The following is a 15248-nucleotide window of genomic DNA, read 5'->3' as shown; positions in this document are numbered from 1 at the left end:
AGAAAACCCAGCTAATTACCTTCAATCTTTGTTATGAAAGCAAACATGGTTTTGAAGAGTCATGTGCTACAACACATTCTATTTCAGGCAGACCATGAAAATTATCAGAAAACTTTAGCTGAGTGGTCTTTTACCTACTGGGCCCTTTGTGTACAATATTTCTAATAAATTCAAAAGACCAATTCAGCTTCACTCCAAAACATCTTCATCCATTGCAGATTCACCCACTACAGAATCTTTACTAGTAACTTTTATGTAGAAAGTCATAAGGGGCCAGGCTTGGTGGCTCACGCCTGTAATCCCAGCACTTTGGGAGGCTGAGGCGGATGGATCACCTGGGGTCAGGAGTTTGAGACTAGCCTGGCCAACATGGTGAAACCCTGTCTCTACTAAAAATACTACAATTAGCCGGGCGTGGTGGTAGGCACCTGCAATCCCAGCTACTCCGGAGGCTGAGGCAGGAGAATCACTTGAACCCAGGAGGTGGGGGTTGTAGTGAGCTGAGATCGCACACCACTGCACTCCAGCCTGGACAACAGAGCGAGACTTTGTCTCAAAAAATAAATAAATAAATAAATGAATAAATAATAAAAAGTCATATTGAAAAAAAAGGAAGGTATATTTCTTTAAAAAGCTCCATTTGGCTGACGGCAGTGGCATGTCCCTGTAGTTCTAGCTACTCTGGAGGCTAGATCATGCCACTGCACTTAAGCCTAAGTGACAGAGTGAGACATATCTCTTTTTTTTTTTTTGAGATGGAGTCTTGCTCTGTTGCCCAGGCTGGAGTGCATGGAGTGCAGTGGCATGACCTCAGCTCACCACAACCTCCACCTCCCGGGTTCAAGCGATTCTCCTGCCTCAGCCTCCTGAGTAGCTGGGATTACAGGCTTGCACAACCACGCCTGGCTAATTTTTGTATTTTTAGTAGAGACAGGGTTTCACTATGTTGGCCAGTCTGGTCTCGGACTCCTGACCTCGTGATCCGCTCACCTCGGCCTCCCAAAGTGCTGGGATTACAAGCGTGAGCCATTGCGCTTGGCTGAGACATATCTCTTAAAAAATAAATTATTTAATTAAAATAAATTAAGAAAAACAAAATGCTTATCTAACAAACCCACAGCCAACATCACAGTAAATGGGCAAAAGCTGGAGGCATTCTCCTTGAAAACCAGCACAAGAAAAGGATGCCCTCTCTCACCACTCCTATTCAACATAGTATTGGAAGTCCTGGCCAAAGCAATCAGGCAAGAGAAAGAAATAAAGAACATCCAGATAGGAAGAGAGAAAGTCAGATTACCCTTGTTTGCAGATGACATGATCCTACATTTAGAAAACCCCATATTCTCAGTCCGAAAGCTCCTCCAGAGATAAACAACTTCAGCAAAGTTTCAGTATACAAAATCAATGTTCAAAAATCACTAGCATTCCAATATACCAACAACAACCGAGACAAGGGCCAAATTAGGAAGGCAATCCCATTCACAATTGCCAGAAAAAGAATAAAATACCTAGGGTTACAGGAAGGTGAAAGATCTCTACAATAAGAATTACAAAAGACTGCTCAAATAATCAGAGAAGATAAAAACAAATGGGAAAAAAAAATCCATGCTCATGGACAGAAAGAATCAATATCATTAAAATGGCCACACTGCACAAAGCAATTCACAGATTCAATGCTATTCCTATCAAACTGCCAATGGCATTCTTCACAGAACCAGAAAAAAACTATTTTAAAATTCATATGGAACCAAAAAAGAAAAAGCCCAAATAGCCAAGGCAATCCTAAGCAAAAAGTACAAAGCTGGAGGCATTATGTTACCTGACTTCAAACTATACAACAAGGCTACAGTAACCAAAACAGCATGGTACTGGTATGAAAACAGACACATAGACCAATGGAACAGAAGAGAGAGCCCAGAAACAACGTTGCACACCTGCAACCATTTGATCTTCAACAAAGCTGACAAAAACAAGCATTAGGGAAACAACTCACTGTTAAGTAAATGGTACCAGGATTACGGGTTAGCCACATGCAGACGACAGAAGTTGGACCCCTTCCTCACACCATATACAAAAAAAACCAACCAAACAAACAAAAGAAAAACTCAAGACGGACTAAAGATTTAAATATAAAACCCAAAACTATAAAAACCTGGAAGACAGCATAGGCAATACCATCCTGGACAAGGGAATGGGCAAAGATTTCATGACAAAGACACTAAAAGCAATTGCAAGAAAAGCAAAAATTGGCAAATGGGATCTAAATAAACTTAAGAGCTTCTATACAACAAAAGAAACTATCAACAGAGTAAACAAACTGAAGAATGGGAGAAAAATATTTGCAAACTATGCATCTGACAAAGGTCTATTATCCAGCATCTAAATGGAACTTAAAACAAATTTACAAGAGAAAAACAACCCCATTGAAAAGTGGACAAAGGACAAGAACAGACACTTTTTTTTTTTTTAAGTTCTGGGATACATGTGCTGAACGTGCAAGTTTGTTACATAGGTATACATGTGCCATGGTGGTTTGCTGCCCCTATCAACTCATCATCTAGGTTTTAAGCCCTGCATGCATTAGGTATTTGTCCTACTGCTCTCCCTCCTCTCTTCCTCCACCCCCTCACAGGCCCTGGTGTGTGATGTTCTCCTCCCTGTTTCCATGTGTTCTCATTGTTCAAATCCCACTTATGAGTGAGAACATTAGGTGTTTGGTTTTCTGTTCCTGTGTTAGTTTGCTGAGGATGATGGTTCCCAACTTCACCCATGTCCCTGCAAAGGACATGAACTCATTCTATTTTATGGCTGCATAGTATTCCATGGTATATATGTGCCACATTTTCTTCATCCAGTCTATCATTGATGGGCATCTGGGTTGGTTCCAAGTCTTTGCTATTGTAAATAGTGCTACAATAAACGTATGTGTGCATATGTCTTTATAGCAGAATGATTTATAATCCTTTGGGTATACACCCACTCGTGAGATTGCTGGGTCAAATGGTATTTCTGGTTCTATATCCTTGAGGAATCATTGCACTGTCTTCCACAATAGTCGAATTAATTTACACTACCACCAACAGCGTAAAACCATTCCTATTTCTCCACAGCTGCGCCAGCATCGTTTCCAGACTTTCTAATAATCGCCATTCTAACTGGAGTGTGATGGTATCTCATTGTGGTTTTGATTTGCATTTCTCTAATGACCAATGATGATCAACTTTTTTTCTTACGTTTGTTGGCCACATAAATGTCTTCTTGGAAAGGTGTCTTTTCATATCCTTTGCCCATTTTTTAATGGATTTTCTTATAAATTTGTTTAACTTCCTTGTAGATTCTGGATATTAGACCTTTGTCAGATAGATAGCTTGCAAAAATGTTCTCCCATTCTGTAGGTTGCCTGTTCACTCTGATGATAGTTTCTTTTGCTGTGCAGAAGCTCTTTAGCTTAATTAGATCCCATTTGTCAATTTTGGCTTTTGTTGCAATTGCTTTTGATGTTTTAGTCATGAAGTCTTTGCCCATGTCTATGTCCTGAATGGCATGGCCTAGGTTTTCTTCTAGGGTTTTTATAGTTTCAGGTTTTACGTTTAAGTCTTTGATCCATCTTGAGTTAATTTTTGTATAAGGTGTAAGGAAGGGGTCCAGTTTCTGTTTTCTGCATACGGCTAGCCAGTTTTCCCAGCACTATTTATTAAATAGGGAATCCTTTCCCCATTGCTTGTTTTTGTCACGTTTATCGAAGATCAGATGGTTGTAGATGTGTGGTGTTATTTCTGAGGCCTCTGTTCTGTTCCACTGGTCTGTATATCTGTTTTGATACCACTACCATGCTGTTTTGGTTACTGTAGCCTTGTAGTATAGTTTGAAGTCAGGAAATGTGATGCCTCCAGCTTTGTTCTTTTTGCTTAGGATTGTCTTGGCTATACGGGCTTTTTTTTTTGGTTCCATATGAAATTTAAAGTAGTTTTGCCTAGTTTGAACATAAACTTTTCAAAAAGAAGACATACATGCAGTCAACAAGCATATGAAGAAAAGCTCAATATCACTAATCATTAGAAAAATGCAAATCAAAACCACAATGAGATACTATCTCACACCAGTTAGAATGGCTATTATTAAAAAGTCAAACGATAACAGATGCTAGTGAGGTTGTGGAGAAAAGAGAACACTTATACACTGCTGGTGGGAGTGTAAATTTGTTCAACCATTGTAGAAAGCAGTATGGTGATTCCTCAAAGAGATAAAAACAGAACAACTATTCAACCCAGCAATCCTATTATCGGATATATACCCAGAGGAATATAAATCATTCTTCCATAAAGACACATGCATGTGAATGTTCATTAATGCCCTATTCACAATAGCAAACAAATGGAATCAACCTAAACGTCCAGCACTGACAGATTAGATAAAGAAAATGTGGTACATATACACCATGGAATACTACGCAGCCATAAAAAAGAACAAGATCATGTCTTTTGTGGGAACAGGTGGAGCTGGAGGCTACTTCCTTAGCAAACTAACACTGCAACAAAAAACCAAATACTGCATATTCTCACTTACAAGTGGGGGCTAAATGATAAAAACTTATGAACACAAAGAAGGGAACAACAGACAATGGGATCTACTTCAGAGTGGAGGGTGGGAGGGAGAAGAGCTGAAAAAATAACTATTGTGTACTAGTCCTAATGCATGGGTGGATGAAATAACCTGTACAATCTGAGTTTACCTCCATAACAAACCTTTGCATGTACCCTTGAACCTAAAGTAAAAAAAAAACTAAAAAACCAAAACCAAAAACAAAAAAACACCAAATAGCTCCATTTGGTAGGAGATGTTGATAAAGGGGGATACTGTACCATGTGCAGGTACTGCAAGTGTATATATATATGAAAATCTGTGTACCCTCTGCTCACTTTGGTCATGAACCTAAAATTGCTCTAAAAAATACAGTCCACTGAAACAAACGAACCCAAAAGTTCCATTAAGTTTCCAGGAATATTCTCTCTCTGATCTTCAGTTCTTTGAAGAAAATTCTTTCTTATAATCTGTTTCTCACATTTTTTTTTCCATGCTTCATACCATGTTTCCTATTCCACGGTTTCAAATAACCTTCTGTGTCATCTCCTACCTAAACAATGTAAAACCACCTTTGTACTTACTTTGTATAGAAAGTTTAATCCAATTACAAAGAGTGTTAATTAACTTTTTTTTTAACTCAAATAAACAACTTTGCTCGGAAAGGTACCCTAGGTAAAATGACAACCCTTTGACACATTTAGACTCCTTGATCTTCCTGTTGGAAGAAAAAAAAAAAACTTTCTAAATGTTCTGATAGAAACTAGAATAAACGTCAAATAAAGGGGAAACTACAGAAGTACTTCATTCTGGACATGAAAAATTAAAATGTAGTTGGTTAACATTTAAATTATTTGTTGAATATTAACCTTTGCTGGTGATGCAGTATGGCTCTGGTCTAAGTCCCAGAAAGCTCGAACATAAACAAGAAGGATTCCCCTGCACATAGTCACCTCTCAACCAATTATTCTTACCCCTAGAATTTAGATAACTCAATTTGGCTGGATCATAAAGGAGCAAAATGGCATAGATTAACTCTAGAATGCTCTAGATTATGAACAGAAACAAGGGTTAATTCTAGGTACAATTTTTACCTGTGGTGTAATTTATAATTAAAGTTGTTATGCTTTTAAAAATAATTTTTATTATGAAAGTAATAGATACTCATTGTAGAAAATTTGGAAAATTCAAGTATACAAGAGACACATTATCCTTCATAGTATTACTTATGTTAAGTATATTCTAAATAACCAGAGAGCAACTCAGAGGTTTTTCTTAGTAATTTTCCATATGTCAGTCAAAACAATCTTTCACCTCTTTGGCTCAAACTATGAACTTGGTCAAAAATACTTTTAGCTAACAATTTGAAAAGTATTTATTTATTTATTTATTTATTTTTTTCTGAGACGGAGTCTCGCTCTGTCGCCCAGGCTGGAGTGCAGTGGCCGGATCTCAGCTCACTGCAAGCCCTGCCTCCCGGGTTTACGCCATTCTCCTGCCTCAGCCTCCCGAGTAGCTGGGACTACAGGCGCCCGCCACCTCGCCCGGCTAGTTTTTTGTATTTTTAGTAGAGACGGGGTTTCACCATGTTAGCCAGGATGGTCTCGATCTCCTGACCTTGTGATCCGCCCGTCTCGGCCTCCCAAAGTGCTGGGATTACAGGCTTGAGCCACCGCGCCCGGCCTTGAAAAGTATTTAGCCATCCTCATCTTTTTATCTTTATGCATTCTGACTCACGTGGCACACATTTACCCACAAAGATTAGCAAGGATATGTCTAATTCCCCATATACTAGTGGTACCTCCATTGCATTACCTCCATTACTTTCTATTTCTTCAAGAAAACATACCAGAAAGTGGCTTGGAGGTCAGTGAGATGCTGATAAATCAAAACCTGGAGTTTAGGCCGGGCACGGTGGCTCACGCTTGTAATTCCAGCACTTTGGGAGGCTGAGGTGGGTGGATAACTAGGTCAGGAGTTCAAGACAAGCCTGGCCAACGTGGTGAAATCCTGTTTCTACTAAAAATACAAAAACTAGCCGGGTGTGATGGCAGGCACCTGTAATCCCAGTTACTCAGGAGGATGAGGCAAGAGAACTGGTTGAAACCAGGCAGAGGAGGCTGCAGTGAGCCGAGATCACGCCACTGCACTCCAGCCTCGGCGACAGAGCAAGATTCCGTCTTGGAAAACAAACAAACAAACTGGAGTTTAGTCTAATATGTGTCTGTCTCTGTGTGTGTGTGTGTGTGTGTGTGTGTGTGTGTGTGTGTGTACGTTCCATTAAATGTAAGTTCCACGTCAACTCTGGCACTTCAGAACCAGTTACAGATTATGTTACATTTCCAATTGATCTCAAAGCACAAGTGTGCCCAAACACAGAGACTGGTTAAGTACTCTTTATTTAAAGTACTATTTGTAGTCCTGAATGGAAATCTTTTAAAATCCTTACATAAAAATGAAAGTCATGGAAACACTATTTTAAACACAATGTGGCCGGGCTCAGTGGCTCAAGCCTGTAATCCCAACACTTTGGGAGGCCAAGGCGCATGGATCACCTGAGGTCAGGAGTTTGAGGCCAGCCTGACCAACATGGTGAAATCCTGTGTCTACTAAAAAAACAAAAAAATTAGCCAGGTGTGGTGGTGGGCACCTGTAATCCCACCTACTTGGGAGGCTGAGGCAGGAGAATTGCTTGAACTTGGAAGGCAGAGGTTGCAGTGAACCAAGATCGTGCCATTGCACTCTAACCTGGGCAACAGGAGTGAAACTCCGGCCGAGACGGGCGGATCACGAGGTCAGGAGATCAAGACCATCCTGGCTAACACGGTGAAACCCCGTCTCTACTAAAAATACAAAAAACTAGCCGGGCGAGGTGGCGGGCGCCTGTAGTCCCAGCTACTCGGGAGGCTGAGGCAGGAGAATGGCGTAAACCCAGGAGGCGGAGCTTGCAGTGAGCTGAGATCCGGCCACTGCACTCCAGCCTGGGCGACAGAGTGAGACTCCGCCTCAAAAAAAAAAATAAAATAAAATAAAAATAAAAATAAAAATTAAAAAATAAATAAATAAATAAATAAACATGATGTAAATCAAAAGTGTCCAGAAATTAAGGTCATTTAGTAAGACTAATATATTTTGCTAAAGAGCATAAAACTGGTTACTTACAAAATATACTCACCATTTGTGCATTGGATTCCCCCAATGACTGAAGTTCATATTGAATAGCTTGCCCATTTTGGTCCACTAGATGGAAATGCTCTGCAGAAGGAGTCTGTGTCTGAGTCAGGGGCCCTGTTATATTCTGTGATATGAGTGAATTATTTGCTTCAGGAGTAGTGATGGGCAAAACTGCAGGAGAATCATTTTGTCCAAAGGAAGAATCCCTGGAGTCCATACAGGTTAGATGCTTTTGCAAAGAAAAAAAAAAATCACTTCAGTCTTTTCAGGATATACTGTCACCATTTTTTTTTAAAGATGGGTATAAAAAAAATGAAAAGATATCCATTTTTCAGTTGTTTTTACTTTTTTGTAAGAGTTGTCAATTCATACAAATTGCTATACACAGAAAGCATTTCTTAAGTAAAATTGTTGATTATTATATTTATTATCTTAATTTTATCAAAATTATCCACAGGAATGGAACCTGAAATAACGTAATATAATTCAACCTTTAGATTTTTCTCTGTATATAAAATTTTTATGAATGTATCTAAGTATTAAGTTCTGTATTGTTAAATATTTCATAAAATATGTGTATAATTAAATATTAAAATTCTTTTTTTTTTTTTTGAGACAGACTCTTGCTCTGTCACCCAGGCTGCAGTGCAATGGCGCTATCTTGGCTCACTGCAAGTTCCTCCTCCCGGGTTCATGCCATTCTCCTGCCTCAGCCTCCAGAGTAGGCGACTGCCACAATGCCTGGCTAATTTTCTGTATTTTTGGTAGAGACAGGGTTTCACCATGTTAGCCAGGATGGTCTCGATCTCCTTACCTTGTGATCCACCCGCCTCAGCTTCCCAAAGAGATGGGATTACAGGCATGAGCCACCACGCCCGGCCTAAATTCTTTTTGCTTTTTTTTTTTTTGAAATGGAGTTTCACTCTTGTGGACTATAATGGTGGGATCTTGGCTCACAGCAACCTCTGCCTTCTGGGTTTAAGTGATTCTCCAGCCTCAGCCTCCCAGGTAGCTGGGATTACAGGCGCTCACCACCATGCCCGGCTGATTTTTGTATTTTTAGTACAGACAGGGTTTCACCACGTTGGCCAGGCTGGTCTTGAACTCCTGACCTCAGGTGATACACCCGCCTCGGCCTCCCAAAATGCTGGGATTACAGGCATGAGCCACCGCACCCAGCCCAAAATTCTTGAATACACTAAATATAATAGCTATCCCTTGAGCATAAAGAGCTGTTAAATGGCACACTGTTTTACCCTAGGATGGAAAAAAGTTCCCAGCTGAATCCATACCTCAAATACTTGAGCATCGGTTTTTGACTCTTCACCATCATTATGGTTGACTCTTAATGAATCATTAGATTGTTCCATGCTGACATCATATTCAATTCCATTTTCTTCTATTATTTAATAGCTGAAAGAGTTTAAATAGCTGATCAACTAAAGCAGTTAGTATGTTTTATCTTAAAAAAATCTCTCATATTCACTACTGTGGTACCCCATATAATTTAGGTAAAATCATTTCCATTCTATAGATTAAAAAACTAACATTTTTAAAAATGACTTGCCAAGGCACCAGAATACATTCAATGCAGGGCAAAAAATTAGTGTTATATAGTTCCCTCATCCTATCTTTTTTTTTTTTTTTTTTTTTTTTGAGACGGAGTCTCGCTCTGCCGCCCAGGCTGGAGTGCAGTGGCTGGATCTCAGCTCACTGCAAGCTCCGCCTCCCGGGTTCAGGCCATTCTCCTGACTCAGCCTCCCGAGTAGCTGGGACTACACGCGCCCGCCGCCTCGCCCGGCTAGTTTTTTTTTGTATTTTTTAGTAGAGACAGGGTTTCACCATTTTAGCCAGGATGGTCTCGATCTCCTGACCTGTGATCCGCCCGTCTCGGCCTCCCAAAGTGCTGGGATTACAGGCTTGAGCCACCGCGCCCGGCCCCCTCATCCTATCTTTAACTATACTTCTGTACTGGCTTTTTAAGATTTATTTTATGTGACAAGGTACTGGTATACCCCTTCAAATACTTCTAAAATTCTCATATTACCAGAGATTTAATGCAAATAAAGTTTTTCAACTTTATGAGTTGGGTATGCCCTATTGTAGCATTATACAATTTTGAAACAGATATGCTGGTGTAGACAGATATTTTATATATTATATATATATATATACACACACACACACACACACACACATATATACAATTTTTACCATTAATAGACAAGTATACCACTTAACATTAGTTTGACAAGCTTTGAAAAGGAAGAGATATTTAAAAAAAGAAAATGAAGAAATATATATACCAATAACTCTGAGCCACTTAGGTCTAGTACAGTAGTTCTCAATTGGGGCAATTTCTGTAAAGCTACAAAATCGGTCCAGTTTTAATATACGGCTATAAAGTATCTTTTACTTGCTTCTCCTTTAAGATTTTAAATGATCAGTTATAACCTAATCAAGTAAAAAATCAATTACAAAAATTCCAAAAAGCCTGTAGTTACCTTGGGCTATGGAAGTAAAAGCAATCTGAATTTTTAACTTTCTGGATTATTTTTGAATTTTATATATTATACCTATATTACTTGAGAATAAAATTATTTAGAAGGGGTTTCAAAATAAAAAGAGCCTCCCATTAGCGGCAATATGGCAAAAAGATACTGTTAAAAACTGTCTTGCTACAAAACAAAAAACAGAAAGTTGACCAAAAATAAAATATTTATTTTGTGTCCAGGCTCTGCTACAAGAAGTGCCAACAATCAAAGGCCATTCCTCACTCCAATGACCACCCTCCTCTCCCTGCAACCCCAAAAAAGCAAAACCAAAGAGGTAAGCATAAACAAAGAGGAAACTTTCCCCAAGGGTAGTTCTAATACATTAGTTTTGTGGCTAAGAAACTGAAGTTGGGACAAGTAGCTGGTAGGGGAAGAAAACTTAAAACTCCCAAGATAAGGATAACAACCTGAAAGGTTCGGGGTGAAGAGTGTAACCTGGCTTCTGGTAAGAAAAAAATGCAGCTACTATTTGGAGAAAAAGAAGCCCAGTTAAGACTCCAGTTTTCTTTCATATTAAGATCAATCAAATATAAGCTAACAATCAAAGAATACCAAAAAAAAAAAAAAACCAGGAAATTAGCCACCATGCGAATGAATCACCAGATTCAGACAGCCCCTAAAGACTTCCCATATTGGAAACATCTAAGATTGAACATAATGTAATTATTTAATATCTAAAAAAATGAATCACAGAGATAAGCAAATAATAAAAACTATCAAAAGTTTAATTTTTTTTAAAAAACAGGCTGGGCACAGTGGCTCATGCCTGTAATCTCCGCACTCTGGGAGGTCCAGGTGAGTGGATCACTTGTGGTCAGGAGTTTGAGACCAGCCTGGCCAACATGGGGAAACCCTGTCTCTACTAAAAATACAATAATTAGCTAAGCGTGGTGATGCATGCCTATAATCCTCACTACTTGGGAGGCTGAGGCAGAATTGCTTAAACCCACGAGGTGGAGGTTGCAGTGAGCCGAGATGGCGCCACTGCACTCCAGCCTCGGTGACAGAGCAAGACTTTATCTCAAAAAAAAAAAAAAAAAAACTGCTGAAATTAGAAAGTCAATGGGGCCAGAAACAGTGGTTCATGTCTATAATCCCAGCACTTTGGGAGACCAACGCAAGAGGATTGCTTGAGGCCAGGAATTCGAGACCAGCCTGGGCAACATAATGAGAGCCTGTCTCTACAAAAAATTTAAAAATCAGCCATGTATGGTGGTGTGGGTCTGCAGTCCCAGCTACTCGGGAGGCTGAGGTGGGAGGATCTCTTGAGTCCAGGAGTCTGAGGCTGCAGTGAGCCATAATCATGCCACTGCTCTCCAGCCTGGGTGACACAGTGACACCCTGTCTCAAAAAAAAAAAAAAAAAAAAGGCAATGGGTAAGTTAAATAGATTAGATGCAGAAGAAAGAATTATTAAATTGGAAGACAGAGTTTAAAATTACCTAGACTGCATCAAAGCAAAAATAGAACATAAAAAATATGACAGAGACTTAAAAATAAGGAAAATAGAAAGTACAGTATGCATATAAGTGAAGTCTCAAAAGAATAGAAAAGAGAAAATGAAGGAGAGATAATATAGATGCTCTCAGACTTATCCCAATAAACACACTGTGAGTTGAAAATACCTTAAGTGGAAACTATCCTAAGTTGAAAGTACATTTTTGACTTACAGCATTTTCGATTTACAATGGGTTTATCCAGATGTAATGCCATCGCCATCATAGGTTAAGGGGTGTACTAAATATGTATCATTTTCACACCATCATAAAGTTGAAAATCATAAGTTGAATTAATGTAAGTCAGGGACCATCTGTATTTGAAGAGATAATGGCTGGCAATTTTTCAAAACTAAAGACATGAATCCACAGATAAAGGAAGTCTTACTTTTAAGTATTCCAAGAGAAATAAAAAGAAACCCATACTCAATGTAGTGAACATGCAATATGCTAAAGAGGAACAGAAAAATGCATCTGGAGAGACAAGACAGACCATAAAAACATCCCTGAGCCTAGGTAAAAAAAAAAAAAAAAAAAAAAAATTAAAGACAGAAAGATAAGAATCCCTACAGAGTATTGAAATTAGGCATATAGTGGCCTTCTTATAGCAACATGGTAGCAGAAGTCACAGGAATAATATTTAAGGTTTTAAGAAAGTAGATTGGCCGGATGTGGTGGCTCACACCTGTAATCCTAGCATTTTGGGAGGCCAAGGAGGGCAGATCGCTTGAGCCCACAAGTTTGAGACCAGCCTGGGCAACATGGCGAAACCCCATCTCAAAAAAGGAAAAAAAGAAAAGTAACTATCAATAAACAATTGTATATGATCCAAACTATTTTTTTCTACTGTCTAATCTTCAGAATAACCAAAAAAAAAAAAAAACCAAAAAAACCACACCACTCCACAAAACCCTACTTTTTTCAGAAAAGAGAGTGAAAAGAAGATACTTTAAGATTTAAAAAAACTGAAAGTTGGGTGGGCACAGTGGCTCACACTGTAATCCCAACACTTTTGGAGGCCGAGGCAGGCAGATCACTTAAGGCCAGGAGTTCAAGACCATCCTGACCAACATGGCAAAACCCTGCTTCTAATAAAAATACAAAAAAAAAAAAAAAAAAGAATTAGCTGGCTGTGATGGCGCATACCTGTAACCACAGCTACTCGAGTGACTAAGGTACGAAAATTGCTTAAATCCAGGTAGTGGAGGTTGCAGTGAGCCAAGATAATGCCATGGCACTCTAGCCTGGGCAACAGGGCAAGACTCTGTCTCAAAAAGAATCATAATAATAAATAAAAAACAAAAAACGGACAGTTTACAATCAATGTCTCATATATGAAAGAAATTTCTAAACAACACACTTCATATTTGATAGCACAACAGGGTAACTACAGTCAATAATTTAATTATATTTAAAAATAACTAAAATAGTATAATTGGATTCTTTGTAATACAAAGGATAAATGCTTGAGGGGATGGATAAATGCTTGAGGGGATGGATACCCCATTTTACATGATATGATTATTATACATTGCATGTCAGCATCAAAACATTTCATGTACCCCATAAATATCTACAACTACTACAATTAAAACAATTTTTTTTTTACAGTTGTTGGCTGGGTGCAATGGCTCACACCTATAATCCCCGCACTTTGGGAGGCTCCTCGCACTTTGGGAGGCCGAGGAGGGTGGATCACCTGAGGTCAGGAGTTCGAGACCAGCCTAGCCAACATGGTGAAACCCCATCTCTACTAAAAATACAGAAACTAGCCAGGCGTGGTGGCGCACGCCTATAATTCCAGTGACTTGGGAGGCTGGGTCAAGAGAATCACTTGAACCCAGGAGACACAGGTTGTAATGAGCTGAGATTACACCACTGCACTCCAGCCTGGGCAATAAGAGTAAGACTCTGTCTCAAAAAAAAAATTAAAAAAAAATAATAATAATAAAAAAAGAACAGTTAAGTCATGCCATATAAGCAGATTATAGAAGAGAAGAGAAAAAATATATACCAAATATAAAACATTTGGTACAGGAATTACCTCTGTATTTCTTACATGTTAGATAACTGAATAAAGCACATTATTTTAGCAAAAAATATATATATTTCAAAAAAACAAATATTATAACAGAAAGAAGTCCTGAGATGCTTGAAAAAATGGCAAGCAAATTAATAATTCTATAAAAATATAAATAAACATTCTCTGTATAAAATAATAATTTCAATATTGTAACTTTGTATGTGTGTTTTAAGGACAGAAATAAAACACTATAGAACCAAAAAAATGCGTGTAACTCTAGAGGGTTTGATGATTGATAATATATCAATTTATAAAATATAGCAATGATAATATGCACAATATATCAAAACTTATGGGCTGCAACAAAAGCAGTGCTCAGAGGGAAATTTAGAGCAATCAATACAACAGAATCGAGAGTCCAGAAATACATATCTATGGTTAAATGATTTTTGACAAGGGTGCCAAAAGCATTTGATGAGGAAAGAATACTATCTCCAACAAATGGTGCCAGGACAACTGAATATCCACATGAAAACGAATGATGTTGAACTCCTACCTCATACTACATACCAAAAATGAAAAATGGATCAAAGAGCTAAATATAAGAACTAAAACCATGCAACTCTTAGAAGAAAAACATAGCGGTAAATCTGCATGTCTTTGCATTTGGTGATAGTTTCTTAGATATGGCACCAATAGGACAAGTAAAAGAGAAAACAGATAAATTGGACATCATCAAAATAAAAATTTTTGTACAAAGATCACCATGACAAGAGTTAAAAGACAGCCCACAGACGGGAGACAGTATCTGCAAATCATATATCTGATAAGGGTCTGGAATACGTAAAGAACTCATACAATTCAACAACAAAAAGACTACAATCCAAAATAACCCAATTTACAAAATGGGCAAAAGTACAGCCCAAAGATAGATCAAGACCCTGTCTAAAAACAAACAAACAAAATCCCATTATGCTAAGTGATAGAAGCCAAGCCACACACAAAAGGTTACATACTATATGGTTCTATTTACATAAAATATCCAAAATAGGTAAATCTATAGAGAAATAAAGGAGACTGGTGGATACCAGAGGCTTGAGGGAAGGTATAATGGACTAATGGGTACAAAATTTTATTTTGAGTGATGAAGATGTTTTGAAGCTCTACATGGCACTTTTGCAACTTTGTGAATGTACTGTCAGTAAATTGTTCATTTCAAAGGGATTAATTTTAAGTTATATGAATTTCACCTCAATTAAAAAAATAAAATAGTATCATCAAAATCGGTGTGTACATATATATGCATGTGTATATACAAGCAGGAAAATATGAATGTGGACTAGATATCTGATATTAAGGAATTTTTCTTGGGATATTCAGGCATTCCATTAAAAAAAGGGGAAAAAAAGGAATTTTGGGG

At 38.3% G+C, this 15248-nt stretch overlaps 1 protein-coding gene across 11 annotated transcripts in view; it reads right to left on the bottom strand.

Annotated features, from left to right (window-relative positions):
• CARF (calcium responsive transcription factor) overlaps positions 1 to 15248 on the bottom strand; it is an 86553-nt gene that overhangs the window by 38148 nt on the left and 33157 nt on the right. For 9 of the 11 annotated variants that reach the window (XR_002516236.2, XR_002516238.2, XR_002516239.2 and 6 more), the window contains 2 exons: positions 9048 to 9168; positions 7757 to 7984 (listed from right to left, as the gene is read on the bottom strand). Coding sequence is in view for 6 of the 11 variants with exons in the window: in XM_031651460.1 (XP_031507320.1) it covers positions 7757 to 7984; positions 9048 to 9125 (306 nt within the window). In the remaining 5 variants the exon portion in view is untranslated. Of the gene's footprint in view, positions 1 to 7756; positions 7985 to 9047; positions 9169 to 15248 lie in introns of those variants that run through there. The other 2 variants (XM_031651463.1, XM_031651462.1) reach the window with 2 other exon arrangements.

This window comes from Papio anubis, chromosome 10, assembly GCF_008728515.1.
Source record: "Papio anubis isolate 15944 chromosome 10, Panubis1.0, whole genome shotgun sequence".
Lineage (NCBI taxonomy): Eukaryota > Metazoa > Chordata > Mammalia > Primates > Cercopithecidae > Papio > Papio anubis.
The sequence above is the reverse complement of the archived record's forward strand: the minus strand, read 5'-3'. Positions and strand labels throughout refer to the sequence as shown.